This window comes from Pristiophorus japonicus, chromosome 13 (genome assembly GCF_044704955.1).
Source record: "Pristiophorus japonicus isolate sPriJap1 chromosome 13, sPriJap1.hap1, whole genome shotgun sequence".
In the NCBI taxonomy this organism is placed as follows: domain Eukaryota; kingdom Metazoa; phylum Chordata; class Chondrichthyes; family Pristiophoridae; genus Pristiophorus; species Pristiophorus japonicus.
The window spans coordinates 123,748,908-123,774,949 of record NC_091989.1 but is presented as its reverse complement, the minus strand read 5'-3'; the positions used below and the strand labels follow the sequence as shown (position 1 = coordinate 123,774,949).

At 41.9% G+C, this 26,042-nt stretch overlaps 1 protein-coding gene across 1 annotated transcript in view; it reads left to right on the top strand.

Moving 5' to 3' along the window:
• The window catches only part of galr1b (galanin receptor 1b), a 50,516-nt gene extending 47,954 nt beyond the window's left edge, over window positions 1-2,562 (top strand). The window contains exon 3 of the mRNA XM_070896923.1: window positions 1,760-2,562. Within this exon, the coding sequence (XP_070753024.1) occupies window positions 1,760-2,077 (318 nt within the window). The 3' untranslated portion in view covers window positions 2,078-2,562. The remainder of the gene's footprint in view (window positions 1-1,759) is intronic.
• The last annotated feature ends 23,480 nt before the right edge of the window (window positions 2,563-26,042 follow it).

The following is a 26,042-nucleotide window of genomic DNA, read 5'->3' as shown; positions in this document are numbered from 1 at the left end:
AATGACAACCTTCTTTTATAAGCAAGCTCTGTGCTTTGCAACTGAGGAAGGAAACAAGCCAATCTTGGGGCCAGCTCCTGCTCCTCCACTATCACATACCACGAACGAATAAAATAAACCATCCCCCTCACCTGTGCTCAGCGTTTCCTCCTCAAACTCGTTACTTAAATCCCTAAACTGGTGCTTGTAACAGGTGGAGTGGGTGATGCAGTATCCTGTCAGGTGCTTGCATCTTTGACAGCGCTGGGAACTATAGCTAGTTTTTGGAAATGGAAGAACTATTTGGCTAATTGTTGTGAAATGATTTAAGAAACGGTACAGAATGAGTAGAGAGCTAATTCTATTTTTAAATTAGGAAGGAAGAGAACTCCTATCAGAATCAATATTTGCACGGGAGCAGATTAAATCACTGCACTTTAATTAACAATGTACTAATATGGTATATTTCAAAATTGTACGGTATAATTTATAGCTAAGAATAAATATCTAATTATATTGTGCAACATTTTAAATGCAAACTGTAGAATTTACAAGGGCGTGACTATCGCTGATGGCCATTTGGCCAATTTTGAGAGTCTCATCATTGCACCCACTGGATGGCCTGTTGGTTGCTATACTAACGCTCTCCAATTGCTACGACAATAAAGATATGAGATCATCATGCATAATGCACGAAAACTTTGGGGGGAGATTTTGAGGTCTCCTGCCTGGCGGAAGTGGGGAATAGCGCCTGGAAGATCACAGGGAATAACTTAACGCTCCATTACAGCCTTCTCCATTTTGACGGGGTCCTCAGAATAGGTGACCACCTAAAGCAAGTGCATGGCTAATTTAACTATTTAAATCGGAGTCCTATGATGTCAATAGGAAGCAAAACATTGAAAGGGTTTTATCAGACACCATCATAACTTACTTTTCAATGTTTAAGTTGCTTTGCTACCTAGTGAGAAATTTAAATAGCACCGACTCCTTGGAATGATGCTGTGCTCACAAGAAGCATGGGTTGGAGAATCAGGGTTACAACCCACACTCTCTGATGGGAGCACAGAATTGTGGAATCACACCTCAGATCACCAGATAATCTCTAACTGGAGAGATGAGTTTGAAAACTTTGAGAGACTGGCAGGTGCAGTGAGTTAGCATGCTGGCCTTTTCCTTCAGAAATGTGGGTTCAGATCTGTCCTGAACAGATGGCGATAAGGATTCTCTGAGATAAGTTTGCGCTATCGCAACCCAAGGGAATTTACTTAAATTGCCCTTAATAAGGTTTTCATTGCTATACTCATAGAGGCCATTGCAAAAGTCTTACTGGTACCATGAGATTGTTCTTCTGAAGTTGGAGAAGAGGCACATTTATTGGCACTGAGTAGAGAGATTTACTCTTAACTGCTATACCTAACCTGGGTGTGCTTGATGATGATACTGGTAGCTTGAAATGGTAAAAATATTTAATTCCCTCCATTAACACTCTCATTTTGATAAGTATAAAATAGTTTTAAAGCACTTTGTTGCATGAAGTGAGAACACTTTGAGAAAGTCAAGACCTCTGTAAAAGCATTTTAAAATGGGATCCAAGACAATATAAGAGTTATCCGACTATATTGTGCACAATTTACACAATTGTGATTACCTACGTGGAAACGAGATAAAGCCGTATTCATAACTGCAATTGAATAATGTAATTGTGATTTCAGTAGTTGCACTTTATTGATGTTAATTATGAATATAAATTATTTTCCTCCCTTTACTCTCTCCACAGACTGCCCAGACAGTCATGCTGGTTGTTGCTGTGTTTCTTCTGTCCTGGCTACCGCACCATATCATAACATTGTGGGTTGTATTTGGAAATTTCCCCCTAACCAATGGAACATTTGCATTCAGAATCATCTCGCACTGTATGGTGTATGGAAACTCCTGCATCAATCCCGTAATATATGCGTTCTTGTCGGAAAATTTTCGCAAAGCCTGCCGTCAAGTCTTCACTTGCAAATTCCTTTTCCCGCGTCCCAGTGAGGAGAAGGTGGTAAGGATTCGTATGGAGAACTTTTCTACAACCCATTCGACGACAAACGCTTGAAAGCATTGCCTTTTGATGCGAGCATTGTGACCGAGCACACAGCCTATACATGTGCACTTCTGAAATCGCACATCCAGTGAGTGTGAACAGTCAAATAGACTGAATCTAGAATTCAGACATTCAAAAGGGTTGTTGATGATCATGCGAGCTGATGACTGCATTATGGTGACATGGAAGTTTGAGGTCCCAAACCAACTTCAGAAAATTAAAGTTAAATACTGAAATTGACTTTCAACCATCCGATGTGAAAGCACAATGTTAAAATGGTTCAAACAGCATCTGGAAATCCATTGGAGGCTATGAAATAGTTAATAAGCATACAAACGTGCATGCTACTGGGTGTGAACTGTTCAAGACATCCTGTGTGTGGCACAGATAACATGCGATGAGATTAAGCGTGCGTCACTAAAGAAAATTCTAAACAGATGCAAAACTTTTATCTTTTGGGAATGGTTGTGTATTGACATACCAACAATGAACTTAATACAATAACTTTAATGACCATTATGGTGTTTTATTATGTTACTATTTAACATAAAAGGTTTTGGTTGTTGTTTGAAGAACTCTGTGTCACAATTCAATCCAGATTGGCTCAGTTAGAATCCATTTAGAATTCTAAGCTAGTTTCTGAATTCACCTTGTGCAGTTTTACTTGGATTTGGATGACCTGATTTAATTTCAGCTTCCAGTCAAACTTGAAATTTGGTAGATGAAGCTTGAAATTCTGTGAAATTAAGTTCTTGAATCAGAATTCCAATAATCAAGTTAATGTTCCCACCATGCCGTGGAGTCAACTCAACAAATAATTATGATGTTGATGGTTAAATTATTAATAAATGAAAAACACTATAGCTCTATAATGTAGGCCATTGGACTGTAGTTGTGGCAGGGGTTTTCCACAGGGATGAACGTCTGAATCCAGTGATTTTGTCCACTTCAAAACAATTGAGATATCAGTCGCCACTTTGCCTGTTCCAGATTAGAGCAGTTACAGGTATTGTAAAAGATAGCACTTGCAGCAGTCAATAAAACTGATTCCAACATTGTAGAGGAATGGTTCACACGATTAATTTGATACTATTCTTTTAGTTTGAATCCAGTCCATGCTATTGGGACTGCAGCCTCGCTTTCTTAGCTGTAAAGGTCCTAAGTAAATAGATTTGGGCCGTCTCAATTCAGTTTTAAGTGGATATCAATCTGCTAATGATTTGGCACTAACTGCCAACTTCTTAAGAGCCAAAGGTGACTGTTGTGTGGAATGGTTTAATTCCACACTGCAGTAGGTAATGCTCTTGTGAGGTTGAGGAAAAGACGGTTTATAACCCATATTGTTACTGCCTAGGAATTTGTGATGTTAATAATGAGTTCCAATGGTCTCAACTGATTTGCTCACAAACACTGATGTCCGTCATCTTTATGACCACAAAAAAATCACCTCCAAAAGTGAATTAAAAAATAAAATCTGAATTCTGGGTTGAGGGCTGTAAAATCATTGTTCTTAATCTGCATTCTTCCTGATGTGATTATTTACATTGCACAGTTCAGTGACTGGAAACGCTTACCAAAGAATATGACATTGGCATTAAATGACAACAAAACACCAGATGCCAAGACACATTTTCCTTGCTTTGGGAGTTGGTGAATTTATTACTGGAAATACTGCTGGAAATTCCACCATCACCAAATATTGATACTTTCAATTTGTGAAATGTAATATTTAGATTGTATGCAGAGCACTGTGTGTGCAGTGGGTAAATAAGCTATCTCAGTGCTCGGTGTGATTAATGTTGCTTAATAGGAAAGGCTTTAATCCTGGGTCCAGCACAGAGAGTCATTCAGGCTGCAGGAAACTACAGCAAATGGGATAAGCACAGCTCCCAAAGGTATATTTTTATGATTGTTACTTCTAAATACAACCAGCAGTGATGCATTAACATCACCACCACATTGTAAAAGCAAGGAAAAAAACAACAGGTTGCTTTAAAAGAAGCAATTCACATTTGTACTTAATTAATAGTATGGCAGTAGATCTGTTTAAAAAAAAACTAATCATGATTAAAAACAAATTAATCCCATTAATTTATGATTACCATGTTAATTTTCCTGACAAAAGACCTTAGGCTTGATTTTCAAACATTTTTTGCCAGTGAGAAAATCACTAAGAAGTTTGGTTGAGTAGACCCCTATTTTTATGTCTGAATCTTAATCCCATGATTTTCCAGTCGCACTGTACTGCCTGCTAAACACATTATCACTACTCGTTAGAGAGAGCCTCATTAAACCTCCAAACCTATTCAAACAAAGGGAATTATTAGCTGGGCACAATTTTCTAACGCATTTGTGGGAGATGTACCAAAACTATTTTTGGCCCATATAAAATAGATGAATCTGCTATGTTACTACTTGGTCTTTGACAGCTTGTATCTTAAATAGTTGCTGTTTGGAGTTGACATGGTTTCATTTTTAACTTTAAAGATTACTTTTTGTGTGTTTTATTTGACGCATTTGTTTGCATTTAACTCAATTTTTGTGTTTTACCATCCTACCATTTCAGGGAGCTTGAAGCTCATTCCTCTGGGATTCCTCTTGCCCTCAAAGACATGAGTATTAGGAGAAGTTTGTGTGGACCCATCGGAGGCAGAGCTGCTTGCATCTGTAGTGGTCTCTTCCCGCCCATCCTAGTAACAGGGCCTGGCAACCCAGGCAGAGCCAAGTGGACATGTCAGAGGAGATCAGACTTCACCACCTAACTTTCACCTGGAACATCATGGGTTTTAATGGGCTGGTTCAAGGTGTTTGAAATTGGATTCTGGTTTTGGCAAAGTGGAGCTCACACCAGGAAAGCTGAACTGATCTGTCAACTAAATCATTATTCTGAACTCCTGGTCTTGTTTGCTCTTGCCACCAGGAGCTCACCAAAGGGAGGGCTGGAAACATCTCATGATTTAAATTTAAAGGAATGCAGCCACTTACCAGCAAGTGATTGCGAATGGGGGAAATATACAGTTGACCACCTTTTCACAAGAGGGAAGGAGAAGAAGTGACAGGTAAAAATAAAGTGAAGGATAATCAAGTGTCAAACACAAAATGGGGTCTGTGGCCAAGTGAATGCACCTGACCCCCTGTTTGATGACTGACACAATGCTGCAGCTTGAGGTGGATGTGGAGAGTTTAGGCTGGGCAGTGATAGAAATGAGTAGGTTCTCGTGGGTTCTCAGGGTTTTTGTCAATGAGCTGTTTAGTAGAAATACTGTGCATTGCACAGATAGATTCATTACCTTTTTAACATTTATATGAGGTAAGTGGCTCGTTAGCTGTTGGAGAAGCATTAAGAGATTGTTACAGTGGTTTCATGATTGGCTGCTTTCCACATTTATGTTATCCAATTGTACACTCAGGAAGAGCACAGTTCACAAATTAGCGTAAAACATTTGTTTCTCCCCCTTTTCTCTGACCAGAGGAAAATAATGCTTTTTATGTCTTTATTAAGTTGGAAATCTTTACAAGCACCGGGTCTATTGGATTCTTAATCCCCAGCCATAGTTGTGTATTACTTCTTAGCAACTCAACACAAATTTAACAAATGTTAATGTTTTGCAATTTACATATAGTATTGGAGTTCACAACACCATTTATCATTCGACTACCGCATATGACTAATCTATTTAGGAACCTGTACTTAAGAGACTGAATCATGACCCACATATTTTGTTAATTTAAATCCTGCCCTCGGCTCTAATCAACTTGGTTTTGCTAATCATGGAACTAGAATCGAGTGCTGCAGAGTTTAGATTGGTTGTGTTGGAAAATAAAATGCACGAGTCTCCTTTCTTCACCGCTTAAACAGCTCTGAGAACGGATCACTTTTTAATTATGATTTTCAATGGGATTTTTACTTTAATAATTAACACACTATTAAATGTGTGAGTCCAGCTCTATAGCTTTACATTATTGTGTAAGTCGAATACAAATCATTGTGTTTTTTGTTGGAATTAGTATCTTTACAATACCAAAATAAGGAAGAAACTTTATTTTGTAAGGGGAAAGCAGTTCTTGTAAAAACGAGAGTTTGAATGTTCTCCTTTGACGCCAGTTGATGTTGGATGTGATACTGTACTTTGTAAATTTGCCCTCTAAGCTTTTTTCACGGTTGTTTGGCAAGCGTGATCTCCTCACTGAGTGCAACCTGTCATCACTGTACTTGCATTATTGTCACTGAAGTATTGAGACCTGGCACTTTATCCTAGTGAAGTTTCAAATTCAGATCTAAAATCTTGACCTAGGAGTCACCTTTCACAAATATAAAAACTGAGCTGTGCGAATCTTGAGATTCCAAGAATATGTCTGAAGTGTCACGGTTATTTAATAGACACTTGCACAGTGCTGGGGCAATCATGTAGGAAATTGAGGAGACATTTGTTTAGTACTGTTTGAGAGAAAGACGCAGAAAGAGAAATCTGCAAACTGGGAATGAAAAGGCAAGTGGAGAAAGAAATCTTTGAACACAGAAGTAAAAACTTGTGCTTCTATTTTTCGAAAGCAGTTCATTGTGATAGCTTCATGATGTATTTTTGTAAATGCAGTAGGATTGATAGCCAACATGACATATTCTGCTTCTTCTACCATTTTCCATATATTGTCATACCGAATTAGGACAGTTTCTATTTCCCATGAATAACAGGCTGTCTGTTAAGACATCCAGAATGAAAAGGAGATGCATTTCTGGACACTGCAACTATAATTGTAAATAACAATTAAATGTAAACAGGGATAAGAGATGGGATTTAAAATAGTACCATTTAAATGATGTATATTTTTAACTTGCTCTTGAATAATCTCGGTAAAATAGTTAATATTGTCTACTATTTTTGGTTGTTGTAAAGAGTGCAGCCAATGGAAATGTAAAATCAAGGATCAGTATTGTTAAGCATCTTCCAATACTTCTGTTTTTAAAAGAAAACCTGCAAGCTGCCATGCTACTTTGTGAATTTCATTCATGCCTGTAGAGTGATTTTACCTTTTACTGTTTGCATGAAGGACTGAATAAGTTCCCTTTCAAAGACTTTTGGGAATGGGTACTCAGTACAAACCTGTGGTGTTTAATGTTTAAGCTTTCATGTGAAAATTGATTGTTTGGTTCTCTGGATTAACTATTCCATGATGAGACTGGTTCTGACTTTCCATGATGTTGTTCAAGTATACTATGTCTAACTTGTGAAGTGATAGTATCCAGCTGTTTATGGTTGATGTCATTCTAATGTTACTGATACACCCATTGCTGAAAATGTATTACAGTTTATTACAGAAATGATTACATGAAAATACAGTATCTGGAATAAAGTGGAACCTCAAAATAGATCAAATGAAATAAGACTTCTTTCTCAGTCTGAAGACAATTTGCTGACAATGGTTGGTGAGTTTTTGTCCCAAGCTTGCTTGTCACTCAGATCCACTTCCCTCAGATGGATTGTAGTGCCGATGTGCAAGTGTATTGGTACAGGATGGCAAGATATTGCATCGTATTTGTGATACCCTGCGCAGTGAGTTCCCAATCTCGGTCAGGAGGTGCCAAGTGGAGGTGACGTGTTCGCCCACCAGGAGGGAGAGAAACATTAGAGATAAATGAATCCTGGCACTCTAGGGGTCCTCCAAATCATCACAAAGCAGAGACTTGGTAGAAGGTTGATAGTCTGTTATTCAAAGAACAAAGATTTAAAGGAAGGAAGAAAATAGATAATCCTGAATGGAGTTTGTTATAGCGCTTTCAGATATTTTAAACCACTATTTATCTCAAGCAAGCATCCCACAATTATTATTGTTCAGGTCTCCCTTTCTTGAAATTCAGAATCATGTTAACAAATTTGTCCTGTCCCGCTCCCTTAAATTTCTTAATGAGCCATTAAGTATTTCTACCAATGCTAAACTAATTCTTTCCATAATTATTTAAGAATGGCATTTAAGTCCTATCTTAATTATCCACCACCCTCTCCTATTGTTCTTTGTGTCTTGTTTCTATGATTAAGAATGATTCTGCATTCTTATTTGTGAAGACGAGTTCTCAAATATTCTCAGCTTTCTCATTTGATTTGCCCAAAGACAGTCTAGGTGTGCAAAACAAAGTATTGAAAGTCCTTTAAGTTTCAAAAAAATAGTGCATGCTTTTATTTATATAAACTCTCTTAAATTGATTTTCTGTTCAATTTTGATGATTATTACCAAATAGAATTAGATAAACATTTCAAATTAACAGAATATTTGGAATAAAAAAATAATTTTCATGTGAACATTATTTGCTTTTGGTGCAGACAGTTCTCTGCGGGTTAAGTATACAGCAGGATAATGCAATTAACAACAACAACTTGTATTTATATAGTGCCTTTAACATAGTAAAATGTCCCAAGGCGCATCACAGGAGTGTTTTAAGACAAAACAACACAGAAGAAATTATGGCAGATGACCAAAAGATTGGTCAAAGAGGTAGGTTTCAAGGAGCGTCTTAAAAGGAGGAAAGAGAGGTAGAGAGGCGGAGAGGTTTAAGGAGGGAGTTCCAGAGCTTGGGGCCCAGGCAGCTGAAGGCACGGCCACCAATGGTTGAGCAGTTATAATCAGGGATGCTGAAGAGGACAGAATTTGAGGAGCGCAGACATCTCGGGGGCACGGGGCGGGTGGCAGTTGTGAGGCTGCAGGAGATTACAGAGATAGGGAGGGACGAGGCCATGGAGGGATTTGTAAACAAGGATGAGAATTTTGAAATCGAGGTGTTGCTTCACCGGGAACCAGTTAGGTCAGCGAGCACAGGGATGATGGGTGAGCGGGAGATGGTGCAAGTTAGGACACGGGCTGCCAAGTTTTGGATGAACTTAAGTTTACGTAGGATCATTATCATCATAGGCGGTCCCTCGTATCAAGGATGACTTGCTTCCATGCTGATAGAGTATTCAAACAGGCTCATTTAGACAGACTGTGAAAATTCACAGACCCCCAAGTCAAGGCTGTTACATGCAGTTCGGCATGTTGCATTAACTCATCAATCAACTTGACATTTTTGGACCTTGGGTAGCGAGCCAATTAAAACGTTAAAGGAATATTGATTGAGCCAATAAGGTCAAAGAAGGCAAGTTCTTTTCTGTAAATTGATCAAGGTATAAAATACAGCCATTTTGACCATATGTCTCAGTAAGACAAAGAAACTGGCAATCAGCCAGCAGTTTGTTGCTCTCTGCCAAGATTAAAAAGTTAAAACTACCATCGGAGTTCGTATTTCATTGGAAATTCAGAGATCTAACAATTTTGGCACTGCGAACAGGATCGCTGAGGAAAGAAACTGAATTTTGGACATCGGACCTACATATTGAGGTAAGGACTCCTTTTTTTTAAAAAAGTCCTCGGTCAAAAGTCTAAATTCGCCTCTCCTACGCGATTCCGAAAGCCTCCGGTTTGCGAACCCTCCGGTTGGTAGTTGGCTCGAGGTCCCATAGACGTCTAAACTTCAGCGGTGTGTTAGTTAATTAATCACCGACCTATTGATCGGCTAGCAGGCCTACGACTCGAGACCCCAGTAAAGAACTCAGTAAAGAAATAGCAGCAGGAGATAAGAGCAAAGAATTGCCTACAACTGTTAAAGGTGGGCAGGCACCACCTCAAGTTTCACTAGATTTAATTCTCGAACAGTTGAAAGAATACATAGAGCAACAATTCAACTTATCTAAAACCTGTATTAAGATCGAACAAATGTATGGAACCTCCAAAGGACAATGGTCCTTGGACGAGATTAAAAGGGTCTGGGGAAAAACGACCCGTATGAAAAATAAAGAGCGAACTAGATGGTCCCTAGCGATTATGGGCCAGATTCGAAACCGAAATGAAATTATAATGCGTTCCCAACATGATGGAGAACTGACCAGTACAAAGGATCAATTGCAAGCTGTTTGTGCACAGCTGCGACAGAAAAAGCTTGAACTTGAAAAGCTGGAAGCGGAAGTTAAAGATCTTAAAGGTGAAATTAAAGAATGGAAAAAATCATTAGGTCAAGAGACAGTAATAGGAAAAGGAAAATGTATTGATCAATTCCCAGGGTACCCATGTTTGGATAAATTAAAAGCGCAAACCCGAAGACACGACCGAGGAATAGATAGGGTTTCTGAATCCTCCGACAATACAGTGTCGGAGGAGGATGACGAATTAGGGGTACGCTTTGCCCCGTTTAAAAAAAGACGAGTTGTAGTCAAATCAGAAGAGACTGCGGATGAGGGCGGAACAAAAAAAACAAAGAGAAGGGTGTATGCAGAATACTTAGTTCATGATCCGGCAGACCCAGAGAAAATTGATAAATGGTCCAAAGAATTGCCCAATCCAAAGAAAGGGGGAGTAAAAACGTGGGACCAATTGGACCGCTTAAGAAATATATATCAACTTCATCCCTGGGACGGAGTGCAAATTTTGACCATAATGGTGCCAAAAACACAGGGAAGAAAATTGCACGACAAGGTAGATGAAGCTTTGGGGCAGAATGAGCAAGAATTAGACGCAGGATGGGAGGCGATTAAACACTGGCTGCAAGCCTTCAGTCCAGCTAAGACAGACTGGGGAAAAATTGCAGCCTGCCAACAGAAAGGAACAGAGGAGGTCCTGGAGTATGACGAGCGGTTTAGATGCACGTGGCTAGAACATTCGGGTATGAATAATACGGATGAGGAAATGGATGAACAAGTGTTTGGACCCCTGAAAGCAGCTTTCATGGCAGGTCTAAAGCCAGAACTGTCCAAAATGCTTAAGGTAGTGTTACCGGATTGGGAAGGTAGAGGAACTACCTTTGCAGCATTGGTGGATCGATGTGACCAATTAGATCGGGATATGGGAGCTAAAGTCCGAGCTGTACAGGCTATGGGATGGAAATCCCAGGATTCCGATAAACAGTCATTCGGAAAATTACCCGGAAAATGTAATTATTGTGGGAAAGAAGGTCACTGGGCCAAGACGTGCAGGGCAAAACAGAAAGGTCGTGGCTGGGGAAGAGGACGCAGCCAGGGATACAATTCAGCCAACAAGCCAGGCTTGTCACAAGATAACGACCTCATAGAAGCATTTAAGCGACTGACAATACAACAACAGAAGGAGTTACTTGGGATAGCAAAAAACGATTAGAGCCCACCCTGGCCCCCCTCCTCGCACTAATACAACAAAGGGGAGATGGGCTATATATAACTGTGAGGGTGGGCGATAAGGATGTGGACTGTCTTTTAGACACAGGGGCGGAATTAACATGCTTACCCCTACAATATGGAGACTTTTTGCCATTGGATGGTAGGGCACGTACAGCCTATGGAGTTGGGGACCATAAAATGGAAATTAAAAGGACAACACCGGTACTTATAGGGCTGGGTCCACATGAACTAACCACGCCGGTCTGGAAAGGCCCAGTAGATCAACCCCTTTTGGGAATGGACGTTCTAATCCAAATAGATTCATCGTTGCATTTCGAGGATGGTCGGGTGACATGGTCAATTAGAACTTTAAAGAAAGAAGAATTGAAGGACACCCGATATGGGCTAAAGATAAGAATGATTGTGGCCTACTCCAGATGGAGCCTGCGTCATTTACAGGGACCAAGCCTCCATGCACTAAACATTATCCCATCAGTCCAACTGCCATTCGCGGGAATCTTACCGGTTATTCATCAATTGGAGAAACAAGGGGTGCTTATTAAAACGCATAGCTCCTCCAATAGCCCCGTGTGGCTGGTACAGAAATCTAATGAGACTTGCCGTTTGACTGTTGATTATAGGAAAGCTAACCAGTGTATTGATCAAAAAGCTCCTTTGGTCGCAGATCCCTCCACCATTTTTAATGCCCTCAAACCGGAACATAAATATTTCTCGGTTATAGATATGGCCAACGGATTTTGGTCGGTGCCTCTGGCACCGGAGGTTCGACAGTGGTTTGCTTTCACTGTCCAAGGACAACAGTATACTTGGACCCGGTTACCGCAGGGTTTCCACAACAGCCCTACGGTATTCCACATGGCTTTACAAAGCCATTTGCGAGAATTACCTCCCCTGTCATCCACAGTCATCCAATATGTAGATGATATCCTGCTAGCTTCAAACATGGAAGAACAGCATGAACAAGATTTACGAGCTTTGCTGGATCACCTTTGGCTGAAAGGACATAAAGCCAGCGTCGACAAAGCACAAATATCCCACGAAGAGGTTGTATACCTGGGACAAAAGATTTCACAAGGAAAGAGAGAACTTACCCAGGATAGAACTGCAGCCATTCGGGCTGCTAAAAAACCCACCACTATTCAGGAACTAAGGTCTTTTTTGGGATTGTGTAACTTTAACAGAAATTGGATTGACTCCTTCACACAGCTTGCTCAGCCACTGAATGATATTTTAAAGGGGAAACGTGCCTCTAAAGAAGCCATCACCCTCACTAAAGAACAGCAAGAGGCCTTCCTGAGTTTGAAAAAGGCTTTGTATTCGGCACCGGTTCTGGGAATCCCCGACAGTGGTAAGCCATTTACCCTGTTTGTCCATGAGAAAGAAGGATATATAACAGCTATACTGACACAAGAACATGGGGATCGGCAAAGACCTATTGGCTATTATTCGGCAAAACTGGATGCGGTAGCCCTCGGATGGGGAAGTTGCCTAAGGGCCATGGAAGCTACATGTCGAGCGGTAATGATCACTGCAGGTCTAGTCCTCGACCAAAAGCTGATTGTCAAGTGTCCCCACACCGTACATGCTTTGCTGTCTATGAATAGAATGTCTCAGGTGATGGCAGCAAGATGGACCCGCTGGACAGCAGTTTTGGAAGCTCCTAATCTCCATATCATCCGGGCCAGCCCGGTTAATCCCGCAACTATGCTCCTGATGTCAGAATCGAGGGAGCAAGAGGGGGGAGAATGTGAAGAGCATGACTGCGTGGAGATTTTAAAAGAAACAGAAGAAGCAGCCTTAGCAGCAGAGGAGCCTCTGCACAACCCAGACCTCATCCTGTTTACAGATGGTTCCTCCTTTGTTGACTATGGTACCAGAAAAGCAGGATGGGCAGTTACAACCTTATGAGATGGTGGCAAAAGGACGTTTACCCTCAGGAACGTCAGCACAACAGGCCGAGTTACGGGCCCTGTCAGAAGCATGTCGAATAGCAGAAGGACAGACAGCTAATGTCTACACAGATTCGCGTTATGCTTTTGGAGTCGCTCACGACTTTGGTATGTTATGGCGGAAAAGAGGATTCCTCACTGCTGCTGGTACACCTATCCGAAATGGAAAAGAAGTCCGAGACTTACTGGAGGCCATACAATTACCTCAGGAAGTGTCCATCCTGAAGTGTAAGGCCCATACCAAGGAAAATACCACAGAAGCACAGGGAAATGCCCTAGCCGACCAGGCAGCTAAAGATGCCGCCTCACAGGGCGTTCCTCCAGAAGAACCAACACAGATGTGCAGATTGAAAGCACTCAGGACTCTGACACGAGACCTTCAAACAATGCAAGGCGAGTGCTCCCGAGAGGAAAAATGGACATGGATTGAGGCAGGAATTAAGCTCTGTGAAGATGGTGTCTGGAGACAAAGAGTTACCGACAAGCCAGTCGCGCCACAAGCGCTTATGCCTTTTTTAGCCCAACAGATCCACTCGTGGGGACACTTGGCCTCACAACAGATGACGGCATGGTTCCAGAAAAGCTGGTGGGGTCGGGGATTTAAAAAACATGCCCAGCTGGTAAAAGACCGCTGTGTGGTCTGCCAGAAAAATAATTCTGGACCCATCACGGTAATGCCCCAACTGAGGCCCCCTGCCCCTGTCGGACCATTCCAGCATCTGCAGGTTGATTATATATCTCTTCCTTCATGCCAAGGATACACTAACATTCTTGTCATGGTCGACAGATTCTCTAGATGGGTAGAAGCTGTCCCAACTAAAAGAGCCACAGCTAATCACACTGCAAAGGTCTTGTGTAAGGATTACATTCCCCGATGGGGAGTCCCGAGTAGTATTGACTCAGATCAGGGAACACACTTCACAGGTGCTGTCTGCCAAGAAGTCTGTAGGTTACTGAACATTACGTGGGATTTACACTGTCCTTATCATCCACAATCATCAGGACAAGTAGAGCGAATGAATCGAACTCTGAAACAACGGCTTGCCAAATATCACCAAGAAGGAACACCATGGCCCCAGGTACTACCAATAGTGCTATGTAGCATTAGGGCAACCCCGAACAGAACTACAGGTCTAAGCCCATTTGAAATTATAACAGGAAGACCCATGTCGCTGCCAGGAACTATCGATTTACGGAAAGCTGATGTTCACTTAATGAGTGATACTTTGTTATCATACTGTCAGAACTTAACCAATGCTATTAGTTCTGTTTCCCGACCAGTATCGGCAGCTTGGGGTAATCCACCCGAAGGAGGACACGACATCATCCCGGGAGTCTGGGTATATGTGAAAAAGTTGCATAAAGAACCTTTGGGTGCCAACTGGGAGGGACCTTATCAAGTGTTATTGACCACCCAGGCAGCTGTTAAAGTCCAAGGGAAGAAAGCCTGGATCCACGCTTCACACGTTAAACGAGCACCCATAACTGAAGCTGAAATCTAATAAGGACAATTACTTTTTGCGAAAATGTATAAATTTACTGTAGTATTGATTGTAGGTATTCTAGGCATAGGTCTACTTCTTACTAGCCGACCCTCTGCACCAAAGGGAAATAGTAGAGTACCAAGGGAATTACATATAAATACCTTTTACTTTTATATTGTTTGTTTATGTTGATTAAATGTTGTTGCGACCAGGCGGCTGTAGCTGCTGTCCCGCAGGTGAGACACCTTGCAGGTCCCAGCAGACTGTCTGTACGTGGCACAGGAGTATGTTATGCTTCAGAAAAGGTTGTTTACTGGTTGAATTAAGATATTGATTTGGATTAAATTGGAATAAGGTTAATTAACCTACTAAAACCAGACTTCCATTGTGGCCACGATGGAACTCGGGTTGATGTAAATTTGTGTGGAAGCTACTAGTCCGGACATTTGGCGAAACACATCAACAAATTTTAGAAGGAAACTTTATTAACATGTATGAAATTATTTTGGAGAATGTTTAACCAGTGATACCTGATGTTTTATGATTCAGTTTGTGAAAGAATCAAAGGGGGGATTGATAGAGTATTCAAACAGGCTCATTTAGACAGACTGTGAAAATTCACAGACCCCCAAGTCAAGGCTGCTACATGCAGTTCAGCATGTTGCATTAACTCATCAATCAACTTGACATTTTTGGACCTTGGGTAGCGAGCCAATTAAAACGTTAAAAGAATATTGATTGAGCCAATAAGGTCAAAGAAGGCGAGTTCTTTTCTGTAAATTGATCCAGGTATAAAATACAGCCATTTTGACCATGTGTCTCAGTAAGACAAAGAAACTGGCAATCAGCCAGCAGTTTGTTGCTCTCTGCCAAGATTAAAAAGTTAAAACTACCATCGGAGTTCGTATTTCATTGGAAATTAAGATATCTAACACATGCCAAAAAGGGATGAGTTCAAAGGTATTTCAATGAAGGACCTAATAGTCCAGATCCTGAACTACATCCTGAAAATGTGGGAGGCCAGTCAGGAGTGCATTGGAGTAGTCCAGTCTAGAGGTAACAAAGGCACGGATGAGGGTTTCAGCAGCAGACGAGCTGAGGCAATGTTACGGAGGTGGAAATAGACGGTTTTAGTTAAGCCATGGATATGTGACCGGAAGCTCATTTCAGGGTCAAATATGACACCTAGGTTGAGAAGTCTGGTTCAGCATCAGACAGATGCTAGGGAGAATAGAAAAGGAAAGGAATTGTAGGAACATAGGAATGTGTCATTCAGTCCATCAACAACAACTTGCATTTATATAGCGTCTTGAATATAGTAAAATGTCCTAAGGACTTTACAGGAATTTTATCAGACAAAATTTTTACACCAGGCCACATAGGAGACATTAAGTCCATTGTTTGGTCAAAGAGGTAGGTTTTAAGGTGCATCTGAGAGAGAGTTAGAGAGATACTGAGGTTTAAGGAGAGAATTTCAGAGTTTAAGGCCTAGACAGTTGAAGGCACAGCACCAATGGTGGAGCGATTAAAATCGGAGATGCGCAAAAGACCAGAATTGAAGGAGTGCAAATACCTTGGGGGGGTGGGACAGGGGTAGAGCTGGAGATTACAGCGATATGGAGAGATTTGAAAATGAGAATAAGAATTTTTGAACCGAGGAATTGCTGGACCGGGAGCCAATGTAGGTCAGCGGGCACAGGGGTGAACGGGACTTGTTGCGAGTTCGGATACAGGCAGCAGAACTTTGGGTGAGCTCAAGTTTATGGAAGGTGAAAGATGGGAGGACGGCCAGGAGAGCGTTGGAACATGGCATGGATGACGGTGTCAGCAGCAGATGAGTTGAAGCAGGGTTCAGAGTTATGCAAACTACGAAGATAAAAGTCGGACTCCTGGTGACGGAGCGGATATGTGGTCGGAAACTCATATCGGGGTCAAATATGACACCAAGGCTGTAATCGGTCTAGTTCAGCCTCAGACAGTTGCCAGGGAGAGGGATGAAATCAGTGGCTAGGGAATGGAGTTCGTGGCGGGGACGGAAGACAATGGGCTGGATTTTGCGGGGGGTCAGTGGGCGCGATCGGTGGCGGGTCGGGTGGAAAGTGTTATTTTCCCCAGTGGGTTGGGACAATCCTTTACCAAATGTTGGGTCTGCCAGACCTGACACACAGCGGCGGGGAAGGCAATTAAATTCATTAATGGCTTGTTAACTGCCACTCATCAATGGTTTTTTCCCAGCTTTTTGGATTCGACAGTGTTGTGTTCCTAACACAGATGAGACTGCACACAGGGTGGTTAAAGTAACAGTGACCTCAGTCTTTATTAAGACACTCCAGAGTGAGGAACAGGCCTTAGGGGCCGGCTTATATATAGTGCTCCCAAGGGATGCTGGGACCCCTTGGGACTTCAGGGGATGCGTTCACTGGTGGTTGAACGTGGGAGTGCATGCTTTACAGATACACAACAGACAGGTTGCCCACCGGTTTCCCGCTGTGCCTAGACCTCATCTGTAAAGCTGAGGCAGGAGGTCGACAGCTTCAAATGTCAAGCTAAAGCTCCCAGCTGATTGAGAAATGTTCCCTTAACCACTAGCTTCTCTAAACTGCATTTCCACTACAGATTCAGAATGTTTCAAGTCTTTACACAAGTTTCCATTCAGTCTGACCTCGTTACCTCTCCCACCATTGACAAATTGCTTCGGTCATCTCTACTTCACCTGCCATCTATTTCATAGGCATGCTTGCCCTTGAAACTCTCTCACTTTGGTCCTCAGAATCCCATCATGATCAGCCCCAACACCTGCAGCACCAATACCAACCTTCTCCACAATCAACTGATGCTGCACAGGGTATCAGCACCCGACCACATTGCTGATCGGGAGGCCAGGGATGTCCTCATCATGGCCAGATTTATTTCACTCGTTGCTGTACACTCCAGCAGCCACATGAAGCGCCAGGTTGGTACCACTCCACTCCAGCACCATAAAGCATCCCTACAATGCCCAAGCCATTCCTTTCACACTAATCACCATTGCGGAGTTATCATTATGTCTCACCATTCACTTCAATTCACTAAGCCACTTCTAAAGGTTCACACAAATCTGTCCAAGAATGTAAAGTGTTGAAAATAAAAGTTTCAATGTTGGACACCACATTAACAGAAACATTACATAAAACACCCCTTGTGTATTATTAGTTGATATGATTGCACTCGGATGAGGGGCAGCCTGAGGGGTAGTTAGTGAGATGGCGATGTGATAATATAGAGGGATGGGTGGAGGTGCAAGGTAAGTTGGAATAAGGATGTGCAGGAGTAGAGTAGGGAAAGCAGAGTGATGGGGATGTGATGAGAGCCACAGCAGATGAGGATGAGCGTAGCTTTGTACTATGGTTTCATAATCTACTGAGATTATTGAAACGATTATTGAAACGTTTGGCACTGCAGCCAGCTCCTCCTGACCACATCCTTACTTGTAACCTCCTCTGCAATGTGCAACCAGGCTGTTGATCTCCTAGGGAGGTCTCTTCTGCCCACTGGAAGGGTAGAGAACCTCCCTGCGTGCTGTGACTCCCTCCATATATGCTTATGGAGGGAATCATGGGAGAACCTGGGTGCAGCCTTGCACCTCTGTGCAGTGCTTGTCCGTGTTTGCAGCAACGAAATGCTGTCAAAATAAAGTTGGCCATGGTCCTTTTTAAGAAAACCATCTGATGATGTGTCATTAAATGACATCACAAGTCCCGCTTCTTCTAATTGGCCGGCAAACGTGGTGGGTGGGCTTAACAAGCCCAAATAAGGGAAATTCATTCTACGCAGCAGGCTGGTGCCGGCAGTGGGGTCAGGTCCCACCATCGATGTCGCCCGCCACGGTTTGTAAAACTGCGGCCAATGGTTTTGGTTTTGGTTTTCCTAATATTTACTTGGAGGAAATTTCTGTTCTTCCAGTACTGGATGTTGGACAAGCAGTGTGACAAATCAGAGACAGTGGAGGGGTCGATAGAAGTTTTGGTACGGTAGGGTTGGGCGTCATCGGCTTGCGTGTGGAACCTGATGTCATTTTCAGATGATGTTGCTGAAGGGCAGCATGTAGATGATGAATAGAAGGGGGCCAATGATAAATCCTGGGGGAACTTCAGAAATAACGGTACAGGAGTAGGACGAGAAGCCATTGCAGATGGTTCTCTGTCTACGACTGGATAGGAATGGGATCACATTCGGGTATCCCACCCAGCTGTATGACAGAGAGGCACTGCACGAGGATGGTGCGGTCAACCGTATCAAAGGCTGCAGACAGGTTGAGAAAGATGAGGAGTATAGTTTACCATGATCAGTCACACAGGATGTCATTTGTGACTTTGATAAGTGCCATTTCAGTATTGTGGCTGTGGCAGGGGCAGAAACCTAGTTTGAGGGATTCAAACATGGAGTTGTGGGAATACTATTTTGTTAGCCACTGAAAATTAGCAAGGAATCAGAAGGGATAAACATTGAACAATTAAGCCCTAGCTATAGATGAAGCCAGAAAGGCAGCATGATTAGGTTAGAATTGTGACCTTTTGTTCAAGTTTATGGAACTGTAAGAACTTACCAACTTATGCTATTATAACCAGATCGCATCCATTTGTGAAATGTGCCAATGCTTTGTTCAAAGCCATTTGCTATCAAAAGGGTTCTTTCTCAATTTATTTGTCCCACTTTCATTACATGGGATATATGGCACAAAAAAAGGCCATTTGCTGGAGTTTATGCTCCACTCTAGTCTTTCCTCATCTAAATCTATCAGCATAACCTTTGGTTCCCTTCTCCCTCATATGCTTGTCTAGCCTATATATTGGCGTGGATAGAGAACTGGTTGGCAGTCAGGAAGCAAAGAGTAGGAATAAATGGGTCCTTTTCAGAATGGCAGGCAGTGACTAGTGGGGTATCGTAAGGTTCAGTGCTGAGACCCCAGCTACTTACAATATACGTTAATGATTTAGATGAAGGAATTGAATGTACTATCTCCAAGTTTGCAGATGACACTAAGTTGGGTGGCAGTGTGAGCTGTGAGGAGGATGCCAAGAGGCTACAGGGTGACTTGGACAGGTTAGGTGAGTGGACAAATGCATGGCAGATGCAGTATAATGTAGATAAATGAGGTTGTCCACTTTGGTGGCAAAAACAGGAAGGCAGATTATTATCTGGTGACAGGTTAGGAAAGGGGGAGGTGTAATGAGACCTGGGTGTCATGGTACATCAGTCATTGAAAGCTGACATGCAGGTACAGCAGGCGGTGAAGGCGGCAAATGACATGTTGGCCTTCATAGCGAGAGGAATTGAGTATAGGAGCAGGGAGGTCTTACTGCAGTTGTACAGGGCCTTGGTGAGGCCACATCTTGAATATTATGTAGAGTTTTGATCTCCTAATCTGAGGAAGGACATTCTTGTTATTGAGGGAGTTCAGCGAAGGTTCACCAGACTGATTCCCGGGATGGCAGGACTGACATATGAAGAAAGACTGAATCGACTAGGTTTATATTCACTGGAATTTAGAAGAATGAGAGGGGATCTCATAGAAACATATAAAATTCTGACGGATTTGGACAGGTTAGATGCAGGAAGAATGTTCCCGATGTTGGGGATGTCCAGAACCAGGGGTCACAGTCTAAGGATAAGGGGTAAGCCATTTAAGGACCAAGATGAGGAGAAACTTCTTCACTCAAAATTGTGAACCTGTGGAATTCTCTACCACAGAAAGTTGTTGAGTCCAGTTCGTTAGATATATTCAAAAGGGAGTTAGATGTGGCCCTTATGGCTAAAGGGATCATGGGGTATGGAGAGAAAGCAGGAAAGGGGTACTGAAGTTGCATGATCAGCCATGATCATATTGAATGGTGGTGCAGGCTCGAAGGGCCGAATGGCCTACTCCTGCACCTATTTTCTATGTTTCGATGTCTGTTCCTACCCTTAACTGCATCTATACTATTCGCTACAACCACTCCCTGTGGTAGCGAGTTCCACATTCTCAACACTCTTTAGGTAAAAAAGTCTCTTCTGAATTCTCCATTAGATTTCTTGGTGACTTTCTTATATTGATGGCCTCTAGTCATGCTCTTCCCCATAAGTGTAAACATTCTCTCTGTATCCACTCTACCAAACCCTGTCATAATTTTAAATACCTCTATTAGGTTACCCCTCAGCCTTCTTTTTTCAAGAAACCCAGCCTGTTCATCCTTTTCTGATATGTATACCCTCGTATTTCTGGTATCATTCTTGTAAATCTTCTCTGCACCCTCCAGTGCCTCCTATATCCTTTTTATAATATGGCGACCAGAACTGTATACAATATTCCAAGTGTGGTCGAACCAAGGTTCGATACAGGTTTAGCGTAACTTCCCTACTTTGTAATTCTATATCTCTAGAAATAAACCCGTGTGTTTGGTTTGCTTTTTTTATGGCCTTGCTAACCGTGTTGCAACTTTTAATAATTTGTGTATTTGTACTCAGAGATCCTTTGTTTCTCCAATACCACCAGTTTTATCGTCCACACAGGCAAAGCTGAATCAAAATACTGTCTACTTCCCTCTCACGCTGGTGTGGTACTTATTGCGTGGGAATCTACAGCGAAGAGCCCACAGCGTGGCAGTCCATGCGTTCTTCAATGTACAGCATCATCAGTCTGCTTAAAGATTTACTTTTGTAATGGTATCTCGTCAGATTTGTCCCAAGTAAACTCTGAATTTTAATGTGCTACACAATTAAACCAGCAAGGGTTAATTGATTATAAATGTCAATGTAGAAGTTGATTTGTTTGTTGTGTAGATCCTATAATTCAGCTTCACTTAAACCCTCAAATAATTTTTTTTAATGGAAAAGCTGGGGTTTTGGTCATTAGACAGCCAGCTAGCAATGACTGAAACTGCACCACAAAAATGTGTAAGTACAAAGTTGCTGTATTATATTGATTTTGAAAAGGATGAAAATTACTGGTATGATGTAGCAGTTTGCAACTCAAAGGACTGTTAGGGTCAGTGGAATTTTAAAGGCTAGCCCATTTAATATGGATATAAAATAGGGACACACAATTTTTCTTTTGTCTCATTGAAAACTAAAGTACCCATGAAAAAGTCTTGCTGATGATGTCGGGTCAGTTACAAGTAAGAAACACCAGCACAGCAGCGGGCTTGTGGCATTTCCACGTACAGGGGAAAGACTGCAGAATGGATCACAGAGGCACAGCTCTCACATGCAGTCAGTATGCAAGAACAGCAAACGGCAAAAATACAATTTAAAATGTTACAATCACAACTGAGAACAAAGGGCTGGAATTTATTCAGCCTCCCACCACCTTTTTCGGCGCTATTTTTTCGTCCTGGGTGGAGAACCACCCGGTAGAAAGTTCATGGAAGTATTCCACCGGTGGTTTTGAAATACCGCTGGGGAGCGGCCCTCCAGCGTGCAGCACTTTCGCCCAAGCAGAAAAAACGCCAGTGAAAAACCAGTCGGAGCAGCCCTTGGAATGGCAGTAAGTATGAAACCCTGCAAAAAAAAGTCAGTTAAAGTTTAAAAAATTATTTTGCAGCAGTTCAGTAGAAAAGGGTCTTGTGAATATTTTGCAATTTTTTTATTATGGGATAAAATATTTTTGGTGTTTCCCCCCCCCCCCCCCTCCCGAAGCCCATCTCGCAGCGGTAATCGGCCTCGGACTAAAGTTGACAAGGATCGTGTTTTCCGCCGCAAATCCTCGTACAACATCGATTTTTCCCGCCGGACGGATTTATTTTCAGTTATTCATGAATTTTCTGCCGTTCTTAATAGCGTTTTTTTGGGCGGCAAATCAGCGGTGGCGGTTTTTGATCAATTTCCAGCCCAAAGGACGTTTTTACAGAATCAGAACTGGGCACAAAAACATTTTAAAAAGTAGACCTCTCGAGCTTGCTCTACCATTCAATAAGGTCATTGGTGATCTCCTACCTCAACTCCACTTTCCTGCACTGTCCCCCTATCCCTTAATATCCAAAAAAATCTATTGATCTGTCTTGAATATCCTCAAAGACTGCCTCCACAGCCCTCTGGGGTAGAGAATGTCAAACATTCACCACCTTCTGAGTGAAGACATTTCTCCTCATTTCAGTCCTAAATGGCCGACCCCTTATTCTGAGACTGTGACCCCTGGTTCTAGACTCCCCAGCCGGGAAAAACATCCTCCCTGCATCTACCCCGTCAAGCCCTGTAAGAATTTTGTATGTTTCAATGAGATCACCTCTCATTCTTCTAAACTCTGGAGAATAGAGGCCTAGTCTACGTAATCTCTCCTCATTGGACAACACCCCCCACACCCCCCTCCCATCTCAGAAATCAGTCTGGTGAACCTTTGTTGAATACTTTATGGCAAGTATATCCTTCCTTAGGTAAGGAGAACAGAACTGTACACAATACTCTATGGGCTAGAAACCCAGCTTTGGGTCATAGTTTTTTTGGCGGATAAAAAAAAAACTGATTCCGTTATGATTTCAAGACAGAACATTCAGGGGAAAAAAAAAATGGGAAAAAATCTGCCCAGCGGGAAAAATTGGCGTTGCACGAAGATTCGCAGCCTAAGCCGCAAATTTTCTGCAACTTTTCTCCAAGCCCAATACCGCTGCGAGTTGGGCCTAGGGAGGAAAACACAAAAAATATATATATTTTTTTTAAATCGCAAAACATTCACAAGACCCTTTTCTAGTGAATCACTGCAAAACAATTAAAAAATAAAACTTTCACTTACCTTTTTTTCGCAGGTTTTCATACCTACCACCGTTCCAAGGGCTGCTCCGACAGGCTTTTCCTCGGCGGGTTTTTTTACCCTATCTACGGGTCACCGATGTGGCCAAACTCGGGCGAAAGCGCTTTTTCCAGTCTTGCACGCCGACGGTCCACTCCCCAGCAGTATTTCAAAACCACTGGTGAAAGACTTTAGGGAATTTCCCGTCGCACCATTTTCCGCCCAAAACCGCAGCGCAAGGTTGATGAATTTCCAGCCCCAAGTGTGGTCTCACCAGGGCCCTATATAATTGCAGTAAGACATCTTTACTCTTATACTCAAATCCTCCTGTAATAAAGGCCAACATACCATTTGTTTTCTTAATTGCTCATGTATCTGCACGTTAACTTTCAGTGATTCGTGTACAAGGGCACCCACGTCCCACTGAACACCAACATTTCCCAATCTCTCATCATTCAAAAAACTCTGCTTTTCTATTTTTCCTACAAAAGTGGATAACTTCACATTTCTCCATATTATATTTCACTTGCCATGTTCTTGCCCACTCATTTAGTCTGTCTATATCCTCTTTGAACCCTCCTCATAACTTACATTCCCACCTAGCTTTGTATCAGCAGCAAACTTAGATATATTACATTTGGTCCCCTCAGTCAAATCATTGATATAGATTGAGAATAGCTGGGCCCAAGCACTGATCCTTGCGACACCCCACTAGTTAAAGAGTCTGCCAACCCAAAAATGACCCGTTTATTTCTACTCTGTTTTCTGTCCGTTAACCAATCCTCAATCCATGCTAGTATACTACCCCCAATCCCATGAGCTCTAATTTTGTTTAATAAGCTCTTGTATGGCATCTTATCAAATGCCTTCTGAAAATCCAAATACACCATATCCACTGGTTTCCCCCCTTATCTATTCTGGTCTGTAGTTCCCCGTTTTCTCTCTCCCTCCTTTCTTAAATAGCGGGGTTACATTTGCTACCTTACAATCTGCGGGAACCGTTCTAGAATCTATGGAATTTTGGAAGATGACAACCAATGCATCCACTATCTCTATAGCTACCTCTTTCAAAACCCTAGGATGTAGGCCATCAGGTCCAGAGAATTTATCAGCTTTCAGTCCCATTAATTTCTCTGGTACTATTCTTTCAGTTCCTCATTCTCGCTAGACCTCTGATTCTCCACAATTTCCGGGAGGTTTTTCATGTCTTCTTTCGTGATGACAAAGTATTTGTTTAATTTCTCTGCCATTTCTTTATTCCCCATTATAATTTCTCCTGTCAGCCTGTAAGGGACCCACATCTTTTCCTTTTTACATACCTATAGAAGCTTTAACCGTCTGTTTTTATGTCTCTCGCTAGTTTACTCTCATATTCTACTTTCCCTTTATCAATTTCTTGATCCTCCTTTGCTGAATTCTAAAATCCTCCCAATCCTCAGGTTTACTGTCCTGTTTAGCAACATTATAAGGCTCTTCATTTGACCCAATACTATCTTTAACTTCTCTTGCTAGCCACGGTTGGACCACTTTTCCTGTGACATTTTTGTGCCTTAAAGGAGTGTATATTTGTTGTGAATTATGTATTCATTCTTTAAATGCTAGCCATTGCTGGTCTACCGTCATACCGTTTAATGTAGTTTCCCAATCTACCGTAGCCGGATTTAACTAAATCAGTTTCAAATTTAATATAAAATTCTAGCATATTATGGTCACACTTCACTAAAGGCCCCTTTACTACAAGGTTATTAATTAATCCTCTCTCAGTGCACAATACTAGATCTAAAATAGTCTGTTCCCTAGTTGGTTCAACACACTGATTTAGAAAACTATCTTGTATACATTCCATGAGTTCGTCCTCCACATTAGGTTTGTCCAGTTTATACATAGATTACAGTCCCCAAAGATTACTGTATTACCCTTTATTACCCATGCGCCTTTAATTTTCTGATTTATATTCTGCCCTACATTACAACTACTATTTGAGGGGCAAAATATACAACTCCCACCAATGTTTTCTGCCCCATGCTGTTTCTTAGCTCCATCCAAACTGATTCTACTTCTTGATTTTCAGAACCAAGATTCTTTCTCTCTACTGTCTTTTACCCATCCTTTATTATCAGGGCTACCCCTCCTTCTTTTCCATTTTGCCTATCTCTTCTAAAAGTTAAGTATCCTGGATATTTAGTTCCCAACCGTGGCCACTTTGCAACCATGTCTCCGTAATAATTATTAGATCAAACCTAATAATTTCTATTTGCGCTATTAATTCATCTATTTTGCTCCGAATGCTTCGCGCATATAGGGCCTTTAGCTTTGACTTTTTCTATTTTTCTCTGATGTTACCGTAGTCACTGATGCCCTATTACCTTTGATAATCTGTGTCCCTTCCTGACCCACTCTGCTTATTTTTAACCAAAACTCTGCTCTGGAGCCTTAAATTTCTCTTGCTGCTTTTAAATTTACTCTTTCCTGAATCCCCCCCCATTTTCATTCGTTTAAAGCCCTGTCCACTGTCCTAGTTATTCGATTCGCCAGGACACTGGTTCCAGCCCGGTTTAAGTGGAGCCCCTCCCAATGGAACAGCTCCCTCTTTCCCCAGTACTGGTGCCATTGCTTCACGAAGCAAAA